At 37.9% G+C, this 23,050-nt stretch overlaps 1 protein-coding gene across 1 annotated transcript; it reads right to left on the bottom strand.

The window, feature by feature from the left end:
* Positions 1 to 10,280: 10,280 nt before the first annotated feature.
* LOC129425407 (uncharacterized) lies at positions 10,281 to 18,442 on the bottom strand. Its single transcript, XM_073857329.1, has 4 exons — positions 16,593 to 18,442; positions 12,259 to 12,846; positions 11,954 to 12,046; positions 10,281 to 11,862 (listed from the first exon to the last, which is right to left on the bottom strand). Exons 1-4 carry the CDS (start codon positions 16,601 to 16,603, stop codon positions 10,812 to 10,814), a joined length of 1,743 nt encoding a protein of 580 aa, XP_073713430.1. The 5' UTR covers positions 16,604 to 18,442; the 3' UTR covers positions 10,281 to 10,811.
* Positions 18,443 to 23,050: the final 4,608 nt, after the last annotated feature.

Below are 23,050 nucleotides of genomic sequence, written 5' to 3'. Positions count from 1 at the left end.
GCAGCACTAAATAACTTGTAGATTGTTCAGTATTAGATAAAACAAACACAGCGCGTTTTGAGAAAAAATGACTGCTTTTGGAATTTACTTATCATGGTTGAAAACACCTTTCTGGATATACACGCGGAAAACGGTGAGTAAATAACGCAATATTTGTCAGCTCTGTCAACGGTTTGTGTGCTAAAGATGCTGTCATAGTTTGGGATGCAAATGTTATAAGGGCTCAAAGAAGATCGCTTTGTTACTTTCGTCCCACGTTACTTTCGCCCCCACTGTCCCCTAACGTTACTTCTTAAATAAACCTAAGAACATCTAACGTACTATTTTGATACACTGTTTATTTCAACTCAATAAAAACAGTAATGTTGGAGGTATAAACCTGAAGAGAACAATTTTTGATTTCTTTACTGCAGCAACCTTAACAATAAATATATGTTTCAAAACTGCCTTAAATCTCAGTGGGTAAGGCACACTAAAGACACAAAACATAAAAAATTTGGGAAATAATGTATGTAGCAAGAAAGAAGAGATAAACCTAAATAAATATGAACACTTAATTAAAACAATATTAATAATTTGCATTGTCTTTTTTCTTTAAAATCTTTAAAAACTTGAAAACAGCTCTCCTGATTTTGCTAAGTGGCTGATGTCCACAGGGCAACATTATGTTGACCCGGCTGGGACAACATTTTAATCAACCAATCAAATTTCAGAAATAAATTTACAGTTTGTTTTAAGTTTAAGCTTACAACCAGGATTAGCTATCACAGGGCTCAACGCAAATAATTTTTTATACTGGCCCGATTGGGTCAGTGGTTCAGGTTTTCACCTGCCCTGGCAAAATTTTCACTGGCCCCCAATAAAAAAATGTCAGTGTCACATATTTAAAAATAATAATTCAAAAGTCAAATATAATTGTATACATATACAACAGACATGTTCCAATGAAAGGCTCCCAATTTTTCTGCTTTACCTGTAAACTGACAAAATTGTGCAAAATGTTGCATTGTTTCTTTTGTTGTGTAAATGTCTGCTTCCAAGATGTTAAATAATATTAATTGATGAAAATATATTTTTAGTGACTGAGGGTGAAGCACTGGCCCGATCAGGTAAGTGACAATACTTTTTACTGTCCCGAACGTCTCTCACGCTTGCCCCGGGCCACCGGGCAGTCCTTTATTTTAAGCCTTGTATCATGTACCTCAGATTTTGGGGTTTGGTTATGGTTAGGGTTTGGGGTGGGTTTAGGTTTTATTTAGAAAAATGTTGTCCTTGGGTCAACACAATATGTTGCCCTGAGAACATCTCTCACTTGGCAAAATCAGTTCGAGTTTATACAACTGTGAACTTGTGCTGTTATAATTTTAGAGGCAATATTTCTCTAATTGGGAGCTTTCTTAAAGACTCAGTGTATACTGAGTACCTTTGGGACATGTGTACAGTTGTAAAACCTTAAATAGCCAAGATTTTCGCACCACACGTGCGCATTGATGTTTTCTTTGATCGTAGTAAAACAAACAGGTGTAAGTGTGAAATGCCTAGGCGCAATACTGGCATTCACTTAATATAATAAAATATCATCTGACCTACAGCCGCACATATATACACTTCTGAACAATGGTAACCACAGCCAACTAGGACACCACCAGATTAACTTGTGTATGTATTATATTTGATATTACATAGGCCTAGTGTATTCGTAAATTTCCTGTAGACTATTACTAATGAAAACCAAAACAAAAAATAGCAAACTCTTCCAAATCTCCAACATAAATGAATGTTTAACACTATTGAGTCTTTCTCTATACTGAAAAGTACATAACATAAAATATTATTTTTTAAATGTCTCGCAATGCAGGCTCATGCAAAGGATGCTGGGAACTTGAAATCCTTCTTAACCAATCGTGTTGACTTAATGTTAATTTAATTGAAGAAAATTTACAATGAGAGACTCTTTCTTAGCTTAATGGGCATAGATATATACACTAGATGTCGCCTTGGGGCTCTGAGCATGCGTCAAAACCGCCGCCATCTTAGAACAGGGGTCTTGTCATAGGAAGTATCTAGGTAAAGCTGCTATCTCCGCCTGTACTTCGAATTTATGGACGATGCCGGACTTTTGTGCTGCGCATGGATAAAAGGGCTACTAGCACTATGCATTACAGTTAGAAAAAGTAAATTTTCATAAAATCAAAACTTTTATTTTTTCCTGGACAAAATGCTAAATACATGTCTGACTGTTGAAACGAACAAAAAGAAAACCAAGAAAATAGCGTTTGTGACGATTTATGGTGATTTTATTTCTGTTACACCATTGCCTACAATGACGCTGATGCGGGATTCCCCTGTTTCAAGATTGCGGCTCTGTTTGACGCATTCGGTCCAATGAACTGCCGTAGCCAAGGCGACATCTAGTGTATATATCTATGGCTTAACGGACAGATTGAATGGCATAAAAGTCATCACAATTGATAAAAGTTGCAATTATTGACAGTGTTTGTTCAAATGAGTCTGTGGTATTGAAATAAGTAACTAATAAAAATAAAACGAAAATAAAAATGTTTTGAGTTAGCTAAATTCTTTGACTCCTTTTATTGAAGTTTGTAAAACTCAAAGTGATAAAATTGTTGAACACACATAAAAGTTTTTTCACAAGTTTGAGTACAGTTCACTTATTTTTAATGACTATTGTACGGGGCAGTTTCCAGGACAGGGTTTAGATCAGGGGTCTCCAACCTTTTTGTGAGCAAGGGCTACTACAATTTATAAAACCATTCAGAGGGCGACGTTTTTGATATATTCTACTCAAAACTTTTTTGGTTTACTTGTTGGTTTTATTTTATTTCTTGATATGTTTTTTCATTGTTTAAAATGTTAGCATACATAAAAGAAGCCAAGTTAATATAAAAATATGTAATAAATAAATATTCAAATTGAAGGATTTAATTAGAATTTGCTTTGGCGGGCAAATCACAGACTTTTTTAACCTTACAAAAAAATACTAATAGAAATATGGTGTGAAAAACCTGTCATGTGACCATCAACCATGGACCTCTGAATGTAATATTGGATTACATGACTTGGATATTGTTTTGTATCTTAGCATTTATTTTTTTAAACATGTTAAGTGCATTATGAATTAAAAGTAGAAAGAAATTTTCATAAGTTTTTTATATGTTTATTAAATTAATTGACATCAATATAAGCCATTCTTGAGAAATCCAGTACTAAAATATGACTTTAAAATCCATTTGCGACTATCATATACGGCACAAAAGACAGGACTCATAAAGTCCTGTGTCTGTTAAACTAAATGTTATCTGATGTCTTAGTGCTCCACCCCCAAGAAATAACATATTTCACAGACTAGGCTTTTTTGGCATTTAAATTAGTACATGAATGTTTACAACAATATAAAACAAGTCTGTCAAAACATAAAGTTACACTCCACGATGTTATGCATGTTATAAAATATCTGATATGGCAACAAAACAAATGTAAATGATAAAATGATAAAAACCTATCTTCTCTTTTGGAGAACGTTGTGCTTTCCTTCACTTCTAACTGACCTTTTTCACTATATAAATAAGGAAAAATCTGCCTAGTATTTCTTTTACATTTTAATGATTTTTTTATGATAGGCAAATGCTACACAGTTTGATAAAACCACCAGATTACCTTGTGTATGTGGGTGATTCTCACGAAACCATTGAAACAGCACGGCACTAATGATTTTAGCTTTAAAATGTGTAATATAGTAACATTAAAAAGCATCAGAATTAACACAATACTGTGTTCTACCTTGCACAATGTGTGATTTCAACATAAGAATTTATAATTGTAAAATTTTATCTCATTTTCTGCTGAAATTCTCATTACCGCAATGTATCCGGCTGTGTTTGAGCATGCGTTATGTTGTAATTTAATCAAATCAACACAAAAATATTAAGAAAAAAATTAAATGGATGTTTTCCTAGACTACTTTAGATGACAGAAAAAATATTTACTGAATATTCATGTATAATAATAATGAAGAAAAATTAGGAAAATGATGTGTCCATGCCTGATGTTCTCATACTCCGCAACACTTTTTGAGAACAGTTTAAGCACTGTCACGACTGGCTCAGAGCCGCGACAAATAAGAGGAGGACTAGGTGGTTGGTAAGGGTAATTAAATGTTTTATTTAACATAGATAGAAAAAGTAGGATTTAAACAATAAAATAATCAACAAAACTACTGCAACATCTTTCTGATAAAAGATGTTAAAATATCAGAAAGAACCAAAACAAAATCATATAATAAAGAAAAACAAACAACTTAACCCAGGAGCACCAAACTCAGGACATCCTCACAAAGGCAATCAACAACCTTCTTTTCCACTCACACACTTCCTTTTAAACTAGAGACACAGGTGGAATTCATTAGCAGCCGAAACAATGAGTCTCCTAGCCACTCCCACCGGTCGACCAAAGCAGGAACACCTGGAGGCTCATCGCAGAGGCTCATCACACACCCCCCCTAAAAAAAAGACCACAGAGTCTTAATAAAGAAAAACACAAATCCCACGATCCAAATTTGTAGTAGTTTAAATGACAGTTGGTATCAAAGTTGTTTTTCACTCCTTTCCCCATCTCTTCCTCTCAGCAACCTGGCGCCTAGGAAGCAATATTAAGACAGAAACAGAAAGAGAAAGAAATTACAAACTTTAAAGTCCTAAACCACATGAACACGGGACAAAGCATCAGCAGTCACATTCTCGGAACCTTTAATATGACGTATATCCAACAGTTAACTCTGAAGAAATAAACACCATCTCATCAGTCTTTGATTAGGGTTTTGTAAGGAGTGCAAGAAAACTAAAGTATTGTGATCCGTATAGACCACTAATGTTCCCACTGACGATCCAACATACACATCAAAGTGTTGTAGAGCCCAAATTAAAGCAAGAGCTTCCTTCTCTATCACGGAATAATTAAGCTGGTATTTATTAAATTTCCTAGAGAAGAACGCGATAGGATGGTCAATGTCATCAGAGTTTTGCAACAATACAGCACCAGCACCCAAATTACTGGCATCAACTTGTAACTTAAATGCTTGATCAAACCTCGGAGCTGCCAACACAGGGGCTTCTGTCAGAAGCATCTTAACACTTTCAAATGATTTCTGACACAGCGGAGTCCAGCGAAATACTGCTCCTCCCCTCAGCAAATTTGTCAGAGGCACTGCCACCGTAGAAAAATTTCTGCAAAAACAGCGATAAAATCCTACCATCCCCAAAAACCGCATTAGCTCCTTCTTTGTAGTAGGAGTAGGATAGTCATCTATCGCCTCTACCTTTGCACGAACGGGGCGTACTTGTCCTTGTCCAACCACCTTCCCCAGATAGGTGACGGTAGCTTTTGCAAAGTCACACTTCATCAAGTTAACAGTTAAATTGGCCCATACAAAACGGTCAAACAACGCTCGAATCTGAACCAAATGTTCCCCCCAAGTTTCACTAAAAACGACAACGTCGTCCAGATATACAGTGCAGCCCTTCAATCCAGATGTTACTCGATTCATTAAACGTTGAAACGTTGCGGGGGCATTTCTCAATCCGAAACTCATCACTTTATATGAGTATAATCCGGAAGGCGTTATAAAAGCAGAAAGCTCTCGGGCTCTGGCAGTTAAAGGCACCTGCCAGTAACCTTTAAGAAGATCAAACTTGCTTACAAATCTTGCGTTTCCTATCTGATCAACACAATCCTCGATTCGAGGCAGTGGAAAACAATCAGGCTTCGTTATGGCATTTAGCTTTCTGTAATCTGTACAGAACCTAAACGACTTGTCAGGTTTATTCACAAGCAAAGATGGAGATGCCCAACTAGAGAATGAAGGTTCAGCAATGTTATTTTTCAACATATACTCGATTTCCTCATCCAGATGTTTTTTCTTATTTTCAGACACTCTATAATACCGCTGACGAATAGGACTCGAATCTCCGACGTCAATGTCATGCTCAATCAAATTTGTACAAGAAGGAGTATCGGAAAACAGTGTAGAATACTCATTAATCAAATTAATCATATCATTACACTGTACATCCGTTAGATGGTTAAGCCGGTTACGCATAGAACTCAATGCTTCCGAATTTCGAAGACGACCTTGAAGAACACAATCTCCAGGATAGATTTCTTCTTCCTCCCCACTTACCAGATTTTGCGTAAAACCCAATTTTAGATGGTCCTTGTTAACAGAAGAATCTGCCAACAGAACAGGTTTAACAAAAGAATCAGGCCCAATATCATTTGACGCATTGAAATCCTTACAAGCATAATAAGGTTTCAACAAGTTCACATGACAAACTCTCGTCTTTTTTCTTCGATCTGGCGTATTAATTATATAATTCAGATCAGAAATCTGGCGCGCAACCGTATATGGTCCAAGAAACTTTGCCTGAAAAGGAGACCCAACAATAGGCAACAACACCAGCACCCGGTCTCCCGGCTGAAAGGAACGCAACTCCGTTCGACGATCGAACAATTGTTTCATTCGATCTTGTGCTTTATTCAATGATGCCTTTGCCAACTGGCTTGCCTCATAAATTCGTCTACGAAAATCATTAACGTAAGACAAAACATTTTTCGGGGGATCGGATTTTTCCCAGTCTGCCGATAAAACAGTTAACGGAGTTCGCACATCATGACCAAAAACAAGGTCGTTCGGACTGAATCCAGTACTTTCTTGTGCAGCTTCCCGAGCTGCCATCATTAACCAAGGTAGACCAGTCTCCCAGTTCATACCCATTTGGACGCAGTACGCCCTCAACAAAGACTTCAACGTTTGATGGAATCTCTCCAGTGCTCCCTGACTTTGTGCATGAGAAGCACTGGAAAGATTATGTTGAATATGGAGTTGTTTCAACACTTGAGTAAATACATTAGAAGTAAAATTACTTCCCTGATCAGATTGAATAATTCGCGGTATTCCAAAAACTGAAATAAACTGAGTAAGTGCTTTTATAACTTGCTTAGCTGTTATAGAACGCAAAGGATATACAGCGGGATATCTCGTTACTTGGCACATGACTGTCAGCAAATATTCACTACCCGTTTTTGACTTAGGCAATGGCCCGACACAATCTATGATGAGGTACTCAAACGGTTGACTAATGGCTGGAATTGGATAAAGAGGAGCCGGTTTCAAAGACTGGTTGGGTTTTCCAGTAAGCTGACATGTGTGACAACATTTAATGTATTTAGACACGTCACGCTTCAATTTGGGCCAAAAAAACCTTTTCAAAATTAACTGATATGTTTTTTTCACACCCATATGGCCAGACATATCATGTGCGGTCTGTAACACTAGCTGACGAAGAGATTGGGGAATTACAATTTGTACCATTTCGTCACCAATTGCAAACTCTCCCTGTGGTGTCCACTTCCGAACTAACAATCCTTCGTCTAGATAATACCCAGACGAAAGATTTACAATTGTGTCATGCGAGACAACTTGGTCAAATAATTCAGTCAGAATTAAATCAGCTCTCTGATTTTCAATCAATTCCTCACGTGACACAGACAAAATTGAAGGGATATCCAGCATTTTACTCACCGGCTTAATAGATTCAACTTGTGTTTTACTCATAGAACGTGTTATTACACAAGATGGTAACACACTTGAAGAAATCAAATTGTCATTACAATCTGGTTTCAAAATAACCGGCGATGGTGTAACCACTACATGTGGTGAAACATCTCGCCAAACACGATCACCAGCCAAGTCATTCCCCAAAACAATGTGTACTCCTTCCACAGGCAAGCTGGGACGAACAGCCACTTCCACTTCTCCCTGGATCAACTCAGAATACAACATAATCTTATGAAGTGGTACAGACATAACATTTAAGCCAATGCCTTTAATTAACACATTACTTCCAGTATAAGAATCAGTTGAGAAAGGTAATACCGATTCTAACACAAAGGTTTCTGACGATCCCGTATCACGTAATATCTTAACTGGTACGGTTTTTGTGGAATCTATCATTCTAACAGAACCCTGTGTAATGAATGGCGCAAAAGGTGAAACACATGGCGAACAATCTTTCTGCACATTATTCACTGTTGAGGGAGTTACAGCCAATGCAACTGGCCTTACAGAAGAACCAAATTTCACATTCACTTTAGAACTGTCCAGTTTTGTCTTCAATATTGGACACTCGTTCTTCCAGTGACCAAACCCATGACAATAATTACACTGATTTGCCCTATCTTTTCCTTCCTCGGAGCTGTGTAATTGTTTGCCAGGTAACTCGCATGTAAATTTAGAAAACTTACTTTGCTTTCGCCAAGGTTCTTTTCGAAAGTTTTCATCAGGCCTAGAAGTAAAACTAGTTTTATGAGTCAACGTGAATTCATCAGCCATAACGGCCGCCTCATACGCTGAATCAGGTTTGCGTTCATTTAGGTAGACTGCAACACGATCCGAAATGGTATTTTTAAATTGTTCAAGAACAATTAATTCTTTTAAATCGTCGAGAGATTTTACATCAGATGCCACACACCAACGATTAAAATAGACCATGATATCGTGTACAAAATCAACATGCGTCTGATTTTCCTTCTTATTCCAAGACCTGAATTTTTGTCGATAGGCTTCTGGTACAAGCTCATAAGCCCTTAACACTGCCGCTTTCACTGTTTGATACCTAGACGCATCTTCCACACTTAGTGAAGAATATGCCTCTTGTGCCTTTCCTGTCAAAACAGACTGCAACAACAAAATGCGCTCATCATTTGGCCAATTTCGTGCATCCGCAACTCGTTCAAACAACAGAAAAAACCTTTCGACTTCTTTTTCTTCAAACTTAGGAACCAGTCTCATATTATTCACCGTATCAGACCTAACTGAGCCTGGAACATATTCTGAATCTCCTGTTACCGCAATCTTTCCATCTCTTATTAAATCCAACCGATAACGCTCAAGTTCAATTTGTTGCTGTTGCACTTGAACTTTAGAAAGTTCAATACGATTTTGGACTTCTAACTGCTTCGCTTGTATATCAGTTTGAATTAATAACAATTGTTTTTGTTGCTCAAATGTTAACTGCGTTTGTGCTAACACATTACCAAAAGGTAGCGTGTCTTCCAAGACTTGAGAGGTCAACACCTTACGAACAATTAAATCTGCCTTTACTAAGGATTTAATACCCTCTTTCACACGTTTATCTTGATTTGTTAGATCAATTTGATAGTGTTCGGCAATTTCTAATAGTTGATCCCTAGTCAACTCATCTAACAAGGGTTCGGATGGTGCACTAATAAATTCCTGAGTTTTTGAGGACATTGTGAAAAAAAAAAATATATACGGCTACTACAAAGCAAGAATTTGGAATAAGCGAATCCCCCTAACTAAATTTCAAAACTATCTAAACTCATACCTAATCTTCGTACAGTTACTTGCAGCGGGGTTTTAAACACTCTAAACCAGTGTTTGCTATAGTAACCGATTACCGAGTCACTACAACAAAACACGGAGGTGTACCCGAGACAAATGCTCTAACTGCTTTCACCGCACAAAAACAACAAACTAAAATAAAAAAAATTGAAACTTCCCGTTAAGGAAATTCCACTAAACCTAACCAGGGAAAAGCTTATTCCAAAATACTTCAGTTGTTAACAAAAATTAGCCGTACTTACCAATTTAAACTCCTGCAAGCAATTAACAAATCACCCAAACCAACCACTACATCCTCCATTCTTCTCCTAACGAATGCTATCACAAAACTTTTTTTTTCAAATTACTTAAGTTAAACAAAATATTTATCAGATAACCAAACAACAAATTTTCCAAACTACAAGATTAACAAACGGTCGGACGAGCCCCCATATTTGTCACGACTGGCTCAGAGCCGCGACAAATAAGAGGAGGACTAGGTGGTTGGTAAGGGTAATTAAATGTTTTATTTAACATAGATAGAAAAAGTAGGATTTAAACAATAAAATAATCAACAAAACTACTGCAACATCTTTCTGATAAAAGATGTTAAAATATCAGAAAGAACCAAAACAAAATCATATAATAAAGAAAAACAAACAACTTAACCCAGGAGCACCAAACTCAGGACATCCTCACAAAGGCAATCAACAACCTTCTTTTCCACTCACACACTTCCTTTTAAACTAAAGACACAGGTGGAATTCATTAGCAGCCGAAACAATGAGTCTCCTAGCCACTCCCACCGGTCGACCAAAGCAGGAACACCTGGAGGCTCATCGCAGAGGCTCATCACAGCACACATACAGAATTTTAATAAAGTTTGATTTTGAGTGACCAAGCACATGGACCAGTTACTTCAAGATGGCTACCAGGTAAGATCATTTTTTTACAGTTAATTTGAAATATTGTCTTTTTGATTATCATTACCGCAACAGATGCTTATTAAATGTTAATTTAATTAATAGAAGCATAATACTTTGATTTTAAATACATGTGCAGAATCTCCAAATTATGTTCTTTCAGGTTTGTCATGTCATTTTGAAAATATGTCAGTGTTGATGTTTTCTGACTGTTGCGGTAATGAGATTTTTTTAGGACTCATTTTTTAAATTATGTTACAAAAAGTGTTAAATGATGAGTAAAAGTTTTTAAATTAATGTTCCCATTTACTCCAGACTTTGTTTTTCAATGTCTGGTGGGAAAAAAAGTAAATTTAAGCAATTTTTACATTTTCATGCTTGACATTTTTAAAACCAAGTTGTCGTGAGAATCATGTATTATATTTGATATTACAGGCTAGTGTATTTGTAAATTTCCTGTAGACTAATTATTACTGAGGAAGAAAGGGTTGCTCCAGCAGGATCTGGCTGTTTCTAAACTTTTCTATTCCTATGCATAAGGAATCATAAATCTTCTGCCAGGCCTCGAGTTCGGATTTCCACAGAGTTGCTCTGGAGCGGATGAGCTGAGATGTTTCACTCTTGCTCCCTTTTGCCAGACTTATGCTGTCTTTACAAATAAAAAGAACATCCAAACCAATAAAAAGAGCATTGGCAGTGATAAATCCAGCTCTTGCTGTCTTTGAGAGTGCTAGTGGTGTCCCTTTTGCCAGTTGCCCAATGTCAGGCAAGTCTGCAGCGAGGTTGGGAATGCTACGAGTACTCCGTGCTTCCTGCAGCCCCATCCCAACTGCTTTTGTAACCACCCCCTCACTTTGGAGGGCTTTAGCAGCTTTAGCAGCATCCACCAGGGACTCAATACCTTTCGCCACTCCTCCAAGACGGCCTGCAAACATCCCATGTCTTAACGCTTTACCCACAAGTTCCTTGACTTTGCTTGTGTCTTGTTGCTTTTGCACTTTCTTAACTTTGTGTACTTGAACAGATGAAACTGTTTTACCTTTTTCCGCTTTTCGTGCTCCGAACATACTGATAAAATAAAGCCTCTCTACATGCTCCGAACTGGCCTTCTGCAAACAGCATTGAATCCTCTTTGTATCATTCACGTATGTCTGGAAAATGCTTTGTACCTTTTTACCATGGTAAGCGTTAACTGCTGTTTCAGTGATACCCGTGACCAAACTATTGACACCACTGGTTACCCCCAGACTAAGCCCTGTCACAGTGAGAGCCAAAGACACTCCTGCAGTGACAGGAGCAAGAGCAATGCCAACAATGGACAAAACACTTCCTGCTATCCCCACTGAACTACCAGTTACAGTAGAAATACTTGCTCCTTTCTTCATTCTGTCCAGCTGAACTGCATTTTCTTCCAGATCTGACAAGAACTGCTTCACCTCAGAGCAACGTTGGCTGTACAGACCAATGAAGTTCAAAGCATGTTCCCTAAAGAGGAACATTAACCTGGTGTCCTGGTCATTTCTGAACAAGGAGATATGGAAAGTTATTTTTCACTCCATTCATATGCATATGAATGTACAGAAAACAATATAAATCAAAAAAGTGGTCTTACCTGATTTGTCTTAACTGGTTCAAATTATTAAGCATTTTTTTCTTCGAGTTCTTTACACTCGAACTGAACTTTAAAGGCTCATCCTGCATCCATCTGTAAAGAGATGTAATATAAGTGTAGATTTTGTCTTCCCTTAATTCTTCAAAGACATTTCACAGGTGTGCGTTTATCAAAAATTAATTCGTACAGGCAGTGGAACCAATAAGAATAAAGCATTTAACAGCCCTGTGATACCACAGGGCTGTTGGATGCTATATTGTATTTACTTAGTACTATTTAAATAACTCTACAAAATAAAAACTAACTTTTTATTCAGTTTCTCACAAAGCTGTTGTGTAATTTGTATGTATTTGTCTAGCTGAAAAACCATGACATCCACATTATTAAGGATGGGAAGGAAGAAGGTTTCGTTATTTCGTTTAAAGTTGATGAGGAGAGGAGACGCCATTTTGGCAGCTGTGATGACCGATCGCACATTTGCAGGGTTCTCCCCATTCGGCAGGACACTTTGATCAGTGAAGACATTTAATGAGGTAACTGTTAGTTTCTCCACTGCGTCCAGAAAGTGGTCAAGTTTCTCCAGCCCCTCAAATGTGTTTTTCAGGACATCACCCAGTTTCTTCTCCAGTTTTTGTCGTCTAGAGTCAGCTGTGACCTGAGTTAAACCACTCTTTAGGAACTCTCCAAAGGCTTTACCTTTGTTCTTTGAATTTTTAACATGACCAAACTTAAGACTGATTTTGTCTGCTTGTTCCTTGATATGTTTCATACTCTCCAGTTCTGTTTTTCTCTGAAGGGTCCATTTCTCTTCTCTGTCACAGAAGTCTCTGACTGTCTGAATGAGATTGAGGGTGTCAACAACATATTCGGACAGTAACGTCTGTAGTTTTTCTCTGTGCAATAGGAGCTAATGACAGCAGAAGAGAAAGTTGGTTAGTAAGGGAGGGCTTATTTATATTAGGACTTTATATTATTTATATTAGTGGTTAGGTTTCAGCCTGTTTTAGGTCCAACCAGAAAGTGTATGGCAAACAATTTCCTTCTCCTTAACTCCACTAAGATAGAGATACTTATTATTGAACCAAATACACTGTTAGGGGGCGTGCACACCAAAACTTTTACGCCCGAGGCTGGCGCATGTTTTCAATTGTTTCCAATGGAAGCTCTGCCTTTTTCAAAAAAGCCAGCAGCGAGTGGTATTCTTCCACTCTGAAAACCGGTGCTCGGCTGTTTATCTGTGCTGAACGGCGTGAGTTGAAAAATTTTCAACTTTCACAGCTGAAGTATCAGAGCTACCAATGTGGTCAGCTGAAAAATAGCTGGCATTCGGCGTCCTCCAGGTTTTTTCAGCCGTGTTTAAAAGTTTTGGTGTGTACAACCCCTTAAAAATAAAAGTGCTTCATGATGCCATAGAACAGTGTTTCCCAACCCTGGTCCTCGGGCACCCCCTCCCAGAAAGTTTTAGATGTCTCCTAATGCCGAGTTCAGACTGCATGATTTTCAAACTAGTCGGGTCACCTGTGGTTTCATACTGCGTGATTATCAGGGGAAGCGTTCAGTCGCTGCTGTTTCACACTGCATGATCGATTGGCGACAGGGGTCTTCATACTGCATGACTTTACCGTAAGAAGAATCGCCGATAACTTTTTCCCGGTCCGCAAACTACGTCTCACAACCAAACCCACGCGAGAAGTGACGCGAAGGAAACAGCGCGTGGTCACGCGTGCAAGACCGGAGTTCTCACGTGAGACTGGGATTATTATTAAAAATAGTCACCCGCAAGAAGTTTACCATACAAATTGCATGTGCGCTCATTTGCAGCAGAAAGAAGAAGAAATAAAAATTATGAATGAGGAAATGTTTGTTGAGGCTCCTCCCCGAACTTCCAGCTGTCCTGTATGTTGCTCTCTCATTGGATGTAGGTCATCCCCGATGTTATTGTCAGTCAAAACACATTTCACACGGAATGATTTTGAATCGCCGACCGGTCCAGATATTTAGCATGCCAAATATCTCACGGGTGTCGGCGACTCGTCGGCGATCCTCTCAGAACGCGTCTTTTATAATTCACACTGTGTGATTGTCACTCGCGTGCACGAGCATCGATTTGCCTGTGATTTCGGCCATTTGTCGGCGATTTCGCAAAACCTGTCGGCGAGTCAAAATCAGGGCTAAAATCGTGCAGTCTGAACTCGGCATTATTTAACACACCTGATTTAACTCATCAGACACATGTTTACCATTTTGGAAGGAGGCTGATGAGTCGAATCAGGTGTTTTAAATAAGGAGACATCTAAAACTTTCTGGGTGGGGGTGCCCGAGGACCAGGATCGGGAAACACTGCCATAGAAGAACCTTTTCTGTCTAAATGGTTCTTTAACGCAACTTTAAGATCTGCAGAACCTTTTTGTTTCACAAAAGGTTCTTTAAGGTGAAAAAGGTTCTTCAGATTATAAAAATAAGTGTTCTAGCACCTTCATATCTTTGTAAGTTACACTAAGATTACAATCCATCACAGACACTGTGCTCTTAAAATTCTGGTCTCTTAATAATACATACAATATCAACATCATCTAATCTAAGCTAAGCTGTATAATGACTTTCCCAGCAATATTCAGGATTAAGCCACACTTGATCAGTTTAAGTCTACACTCTAAAAAATGCTGGGTTGAGGGGACGAGCCCAGCCCATTGGGTCAAATATAAACACTTTCTGGGTTCATTTCTGGGTTCATCTGCTGGATTTGTACCTTTTTGACCCAACACTGGGATGAAAATAACCCAGCATTCATTAAATATAAACTAAAGACATATCTCTTTAACCAAGCATTCACCTAATGACATGACAGCTACAATAGCCAATGAGAGCATGCAAGCTTCTGTTGCATGCTTTTATAGCTGAAACAAGACACAAATGTTTTTACATTTTTTATAAAAATATGATTTTTTTAAAATAATTTGCCACTGTTTCTGTGGACTCTTATGGATTTAAAGGGCACCTATGGTCTTGATTCACATTTTTAAATTTCCTTTGGTGTGTAAGTGTGAATTAGTACATGTTCATGATATGTAAAAAGTAAACAATGACGCAAGTTATTGTCTCCAATGTAAACATTTTTTCTTGGACTACGACAAACACACAGATTGTAGGCAACAGTTTACTTCTTGGGATTGGTGATGTAGACAAGACCGTCATTATCATAATTCCTCCCGCTTCGGACTCACAGCCTGTAAATTAACTCCTGTCAGCATTTCATTGTGGGCGAATCTTTTAGGCCCAATCCCAATTCTATTTTATACCCTTCCCCCTTGCCCTTAGCCCTACGCCTACCCCTTCCCCTTGCCCCTTGAAACAGAGTGTCAAGGGGTAGGGCTGAAAATATTCCCCTAAGAAATGGGACACCACTACTAGACCGTTACACGTCATCATAAGTCGTTGCTAGCTCCTACGTCATAGATGCTCCAATGTAATAATACAATAAAATTTAATATTACAAGAAATTATTAAAAAAATATATGTTGTGGAACTATCACAAAGTCAATAACATTAGCAAACTTTTTTCATGGCGATTTTTACAAATCTTTTTTCTGAGAACATACCGTATACATGAACACAAGATTAAAGGCAACATAAAACAAGTGATTATTTGTTATTAAAATACTTTTTAATGTCCAAAAATACTTAAATTAATGGGCCATATTGGAAATGTATCATACCCCTTCGTCTGAAGTGTGGTCCTGAAAAATCTTCGTTTGAAGGGCTATCTGGCCCTTACCCCTACCCCTTCCCCTTCAGCCAAAAGAGAATTGAGACACCCCTACCCCTTCACGTGAACGCGCGAAACAAAGGGGAAGGGGAAGGGGTAAGGGGTAGAATTGGGATTGGGCCTTAAACATGGTAAGGAGCGTCACATTTCCGGCTGACATCAGAGGTATTCAGGCCAATCACAACGTACAGATTAGCTGGCCAATCAGGGACAAATCGATGAGTTTTGTCCAAAATCCGTGCGTTTCAGGAAGAAAGGGAAATCTGGAGCTACAAAAATGTATGGTATGTGGAAAATAATGCGTTTTTGGAACCATAAACGACGCGAACGCATTGTATTATACCAAACACAGAAAGTAATACCACAGAATATAATGTAATAAAATTTGCACTTTATAATTGTTTGCTGTAGCTGTGTTGGGTTGGAACGATAAACTATTGTGAGAGCGCTATATAAATAAAATTGAATTGAATTATTTAATTGTGTCCTGAGCATGTCAGATTTTTAGAACAAAGTTCTATGAGGCAAAACTTTCTACACATGAAACAAAAGAGCTCTTCTGCTTCATAATTACAGTTGCTATTTTGAGTTCTTGACAATGCATTGTTTGGTTAACCTGTTATTCTACTTTCTGCGTTGTGTCTTGTCATGTAATATTTTATATGGAAACAAACAACATTTAATTCTTTAATCTACATTAAACTGAAATAACAAATATAATATATTTTTAAATATAAAAATCCTAAATATTGTTAAAACACAGTTGTAGAGTTTAATATGGTTGAGGATTTGTTCTTATACAATCTTTTTTGTTGTTGTTGTTGTTTGTTCCTCCATGTAAACTCTTCTGTACGTAATGATACATCTACTCACCTGGTGTCCATTGTATTTAAGATTAATCAAATTTGCAGACGTATAAATCTTTAAATGAATTTCACTGCGTCAAGTTGAACGGAGAACACCAGAAGAACTTCTCTGTTTTGTCTCCTCTAATCTGGGTGTGTGTTTAACTTTCGTTTTCTTTTTACGATATTTGGACAGCCTTTATAAATGTGAAGGTGAACAGCTTATATAATGCTAACTTGTTACCTATTTTGGCTACATTACCAAACTCTCATGTTTTACACTGCTGGTGTATGGGTATCGTAGTACCACAGTTTATTGTGGTCTAACACCATAGTTTAACCACAGTTTTTATAGTAAAACCATGCAAGCCAAGGTAATATATATGGTAAACAATCTGGCAAATAACATGGTTACTTCACTTTTACTATGTCAATGCTTATTTTTTCTAAGGGAGACTTTTATTTATGCCATGCGTTCAATACCTGCAATGACCTACTATCTAATGATCCGCAACCACTAAATAGTTTGAAATTCCTTGGTTACAGAAATGCCTCACTGTCTAAATGTTGCTGAGTGTGACCACTATACCATGTTAAAGTTTATCATTATGACAAATTAGTAGCCAGGCTAACATAAGGCACATAACATACATGGCACTGGCCCACTCAGATTGGGTTGGGCCACCCATTCAGAAAAGACACAAACTTAAGGTTTCCCTCTCCTGTCTTGATTTTAATATTCAATACCTTTGTTTTTAGGACCTGCCACCCCCCCCAGTGTAATACATTTTTAAGGTTGATTTATATTCCATCTACTGTTTTTAATCCAGATTTAGAAGTTTAGTGTATTCCTGTGCCCACCTGGGAAACTGGGCTTTCATTCCCCTAAGCCTAACCCCAACCAGCACTATATGCTCACATAATGGTCACAGAAGTTGGTGTTACACCTGCACAGATTTAAATTAGCCAGTGTGACGTTGAAATAAAATGTTGTCCTTTTGTAAGACTCAGAAAACAAACAGGATGCGCCTATATCTCGGTTTCCGTGAGCTGGTTTGTGAAGCATGTCACAAAAGGGAACCAAAACTCAGAAACCACTTTTTAATCCGTTTTATTAATCTGTCAATTATTTTATAGAAATTTTGTCAAGGTTTATTTTTTCCTTACACCTAAAAATCTAAAGTGCATGTGTGCAATTTGTATTTCTGTATATAAAATTGTGTAAATTATTTTCTCTTTTTATACTGACTTAAAAGTATAGTCCACATGTGGGCGCTGTACAACAACTATTACCATCACTGTATTTTAATCTGAATATTCAAAAAATGCTTGATACCTGCTTAATAGTGCTTAATAAATGTGTAGCAATTTAGGGGAAGGAAAGGGAAATGTTATTTAAAACACTATTGAACCTCAGACTGAAACACACTACGGCAATCCCAGATTTAGCTCGAAAGGGAATAACATGTATAATTAGCTGTTATTAACTATACAAATTTATAAGGTTTAACCTGATTTAGCAGAATTAATAATACAACCAAGTATGCATTCGTCCATTGAATATATTCACAATTGTACATTTAAGAAGTTAATTCCGTGGCCTTTAGAAAACAACGTTCATACAGTATTACCTCAAAGCTTATAGCAAGATCTAAGGGCAGATAAATTGACATTGATTTGCTGAGCATTGAACACAGAAACAATTCAATTGTGAAATGCAAACTAACGTTACGAAATACTCACAACAACTAACTACACATACAAACGAACAATAAACATGACACATGGAGAGAGAGAGAAAGCATGAAAAGTTAAGAGAGAGTAAAAGAAGGGCAATATCACTATAGGCTTAACTTCTGCACAAACCATCAGAACCTCTAACAATATCCTTAATTAAAAGGGTTAATAACTTAGCACAGCGAATGAATATACGATACTTGCGTTTGTTGGCTTTTGTGAGGCACGAGAGAGTTCGTTGTGACGTAGCGTAGTCCTTGAAGTTGTCCGTTGCGTGGTTTGTTCCTTGCATTATTTCGTTGACCAGATTAATCTGTGGATATGGTCGAAGTTGAAGTTGTGATGACCGATGCGAAAGGGTGTTGATCGAGCGGGAGAACTTTGTCTTTGTTTCACCAGACTTATTTGCGTAGTTGGGGCATGCCAGAGATTTTGATACAATAATAATTTGGATTAATATTAAATGAGTTTGAAACTATTTGAAGCATATCATTGATCAGGAAAAAAAGAGGATTTTTTAGAGTGTAAACAAGATATGATTTAAACCAGTGGTTCTCAAACTTTTTCAACGTGCAGCCCCCATGTGTACGGAGCTTTCCTTTGCGGCCCCCCAAAGAAAAGTTATGACAAATGTGTTCTAAAATGCAACATTTTAATTAAACAAAACATATTCAATTATACAAAGTAGTACTTGTTTGTAAGTAGCCTTATTTGTTTTTAGGTTTAATTACACAGAATTTATGATAAATTAATTTATTTTATAAAATGTCATAAAACTGGGGCCCCCTGGCACCATCTCCCGGCCCCAGTTTGAGAACCACTGATTTAACATCAAATAATAATTTAATAAATGTGAATTATGAGACATGCAGATAAACAAAGCATCCCTTTAGTGTTACAAGAAAGTGTTACATTACAGATACAAACATGCAATACGAGGATATATAATATATAAATTTTAAACCGCTTATTGTGGTCTTTAGCTGTGATCTTAGACCAAGACACATTTCTGTGTTAATTTTCCCCTATTTCTGGCCATTGTTACTTGAGGTCTCAAGTTTCTCTGATGGAATGTTTGAAGCTTGTTTGATGAAGTGTTTAGATTTGTCATCAACAAAAGACAGCCAGAGAAGAATCGCAAGAAGATAAGGTCTTCTGATGAAAGCGTTGTGAGCCCCCCTGTTGGTGGCGTGGTGTTAAACTCAATCTAAGGTCACAGTGTAAAGCCATTAACAACACAGACGAAAATAGCTCCATCTGACGTCCGGCCAGATGTTACAAATGTATCATTATATTCAATATAATTAAATGATTGAATGTGTGTGTGTGTGTGTGTGTTTGTGTGTGTTTGTTTAGTTGTGAGATAGCCTACTATTAGTCTAATTGGATTGGATTGAGTAGGTTTCAGAGGAAAGGAGTAGTTGGGAAGGTCAAGTATTCAAACGGAAGCAAGCGGAATTTGATTGATCACAGCCCATGTGTGCATTTTAGCCGAATTGTCCCTAGCAATAATTTCAACTAAACGATTAATCTTAATCTTGTGTTTTTACTTATTTTATTTAATAATTCTTTATCTAGAAATCATTTAAAGTCACGATGAAACTATCATTAAAAACTTTTTTTTACAAATTACTTACCTGTGAGCTTCGTTATTTTTTAAACATTCATGTGCCCCCTAAGAAACACAAATCTCCTCCTCTCATCTCTCTTTACTTCTGGTCATAAGGTATGGAAGATGGGCGGGGCCCAGGAAAATATTGCCGCGATTAGCAAATAGCAACATGACCCAACTTATAACAATCCAATTTTTTCTTGATAGACGAATTCAAGTCAAGCCCTACCTTTTATTCTTTTCAGAAGCCGTTTCACTCGGATATACATCACGACGGAGAAAATAAGACAATCGCTTCCTCCGTTTAATTGTCACTTTAAATGAAACAGCCCAGATTGTGGTATCCAATAAATGGTTAAAGCCGTGGTCACACTAGACTTCCATTCATACGCAAGCGGTCATTCATGCGTCAGATCGGAACGCTTGCGGTGCACGCTTGTGCGACTATATTTCACAGGGGCAAATTCATATCACATGGAGATATGTGATCAGTACAAAACCGGTGCGTCACTGAGTGACCTTTCTTTCTACTAAAAAGCACAAATTGACAAAGCTACATATCATATTGATGAACCCTTATGAAAATGAACCATGGTTTTGTTGTTGTAAAAGTGTAGTAACCATGTTTTTTTGTGTATTGATTGCTATCAGTACTAGCAAAACGTCTCGTTACGTATGTAAACCTTGTTCCCTGATGGAAGGGAACGGAGATATCACGTCTTGACTGATGAATTGGGAACGTGCTTCGTGGGACCAATCTACTTCGAGAAGCTACTAAAACGGCAATGAACTTGGCATGCAGATATTTGCCGACCGAGTATAAAATGGGCGGCAGGTGCAATACCAAATCAGTTATCTACGCTGAGAAAGCCAAGCTTCAGTGCCCAGCCGACCTCAGCAATGGTACAGCAAACTGTGGCGATGGGACGTAACGTTTCCGTTCACTTCCTTCAGGGAATGAGGGTTACATATGTAACCAAGACTTTCTCTTTCAGTTGGTCACTACGACATCATGTTGTGACCAACAAATTTGGGAATGCCTCCCAAAGAGCCACTGAAGCTGACCCTTCCAGTGTCTGCGTAAACCTTGCATCTATACTGCCCTACAAAGGCTAAGTGCAGTAACTACGCAAACACTGAAACTGAGAAAAATGCCATTCAAGTTTTTTACACCAGTCAGTCAAACATGTTACTGCAATTTTGGCACACACTTTTCTCTGAAATGGGACAACATTGAACCAGGAGACTTTGTCACAAGACACAACAGATCTCACAAAGCCCATTTCAACCCTTTACTCAATTCTGACCAAATGCGTAGTTACTACGCTTTGGCTTTGTAGGACAGTATAGATCTGAAGATAGTGAACATGTAAAACTGGGAAGTGAACCCATCTGAGCGGAACTAGAGATGCTGGTGGCGTAAACATGAACAACTGATCTCACATCTCAATGGTCCTCACATATTAAAATCTCTAAGTAACATCATATACTAGAGAGAGGCACAGAGTGACTCTGTTAAGGGAAAACACATACAGTAGGAACCCCGCAAGGGGGCGCTATATGGACGGCAGGCGTATCACAGGTGATGATAGGCTGCTTCACAACATCGGTCGCCAAGGGGGGTGGAGGAGTACCAAACTTTTTTTGTAAGCATTTTGGCACTAACAGCATTCCGTATCGGTACTACGGTGTACCACCAAAGCAGTGCAGCAAGCCGACACGCGAGTTGGTACTCAGTGTTTCACTGGTGCATTAAATACAGCAATAACTGTCTGTTGCATCCATACCCACAATCTTCACAATAAACATACTTAAATGCATGTGTCTTATAAACAAAAAGCAATAACAGTATGATGTGCAAAAGCTAGAAGTGTCACACAATCAAATGTTTTTCAGTGTTTATTTGCAAGTAGTGCCATCTGTAAACACAAAACCACCGTTCCAGTGCTGTTGGAATGCTTCAAGGTAAAAGGTTACAAATAAAAAATGGACACAGAAAATGGAGTGCGCTCACACCACAAACAAAGTAACATTAGCGGAAGATGTCTGTTATGCAAAACGCCGGCAGCAAGTCGTCGTCGGACTCTTGTTTGGAATTTCATATGGATCCAAACCATTAATAGTTCCGATTTTGTCCAAACAATGGCCGCAGGATTCCCTATTTAACGTAACCTGGTACATTCCACATCCTTTTCCAGATTTTAACATCTTTTTTCTTTCTCCCAACTTTGCTTCTCCTTGTTCGACTTACTGTATGTTTACATTCGCGAGGTCATCAACGTGGCTTTCAATCATTCTTTCTCTCTGTCTTTCGGACTAAATGGTCGTTGGTTGTGGTTGGATAGTGCAGTTGAAGGGGCGGCATCATTATTATATGATCCCTGTACTATGTCATGGAGGAGCGAAATCTGAACGACCTATCTTTTCACATGCTTGCAGAGAATGGTTTACCAAAACAAAGTTACAGTGTTGTTATTTTTATGTTTTCTAGGTTGGTAGAAGCACTGGGGACCCAATTATAGCACTTAAACATGGAAAAAGTCAGATTTTCATGGAATGTCCCGTTTAATATAGCCTGAGGGAAAACTGTTCTTGTGTCTGGCTGTTCTGGTGCTCAGTGCTATGTAGCGCCGGCCGGGTGTGTGGGATCCAAAGTGATTTTTGTTTTGTTTTAACGTATGTATTGTGATGTGAACAAGATGGCGGTCTCCGGCTGAAAATATTTTTTAATGACATTTGTACTGTTTTTAAATTCTCATTATGAAATTAATCCCAGTGTTTATTACAGTATAGTATAGTTATTACGCCACACATGTGTTTATAGTCAGGGTACCTTTAGAACAGTGAAAGTAAGCGTTAAACAGGTGAAAGTGGATTAGCTCTACAAAATATGTTGCATTAGTGTCCTGCTGATTAGCTTTCATAGTGTCAATGACTATTTAATGTTATGACATCATTTTCAGTATGAGGCCCAAACAGTTTAAACGTACTACAACAGTTTTATCTTTCAGATACCTGTAGGATATGCATGGTGGTGGCGGTCTCTCTCTCTCTCTCTCTCTCTTTCTCTTTCTTTCTCTCTCTATCTTGCAGAGAGACTTAGAGAGAGCAGGAGGTGTAATTAGAATGCGAAGGAG

This window comes from Misgurnus anguillicaudatus, chromosome 19 (genome assembly GCF_027580225.2).
Source record: "Misgurnus anguillicaudatus chromosome 19, ASM2758022v2, whole genome shotgun sequence".
In the NCBI taxonomy this organism is placed as follows: Eukaryota; Metazoa; Chordata; class Actinopteri; order Cypriniformes; family Cobitidae; genus Misgurnus; species Misgurnus anguillicaudatus.
Note: the sequence above shows the minus strand (reverse complement) of the source record. Positions and strands in the feature narration are given on the sequence as shown.

What these genes read in the sequence shown, in the direction of transcription:
- LOC129425407 (XM_073857329.1), bottom strand. An exon ending in TGTGAGAAACTGAATAAAAA is followed by an intron (nt 12,047 to 12,258) that starts GTTAGTTTTTAT and finishes ATCTCTTTACAG; the next exon opens with ATGGATGCAGGATGAGCCTT. An exon ending in AACCAGTTAAGACAAATCAG is followed by an intron (nt 11,863 to 11,953) that starts GTAAGACCACTT and finishes CTCCTTGTTCAG; the next exon opens with AAATGACCAGGACACCAGGT.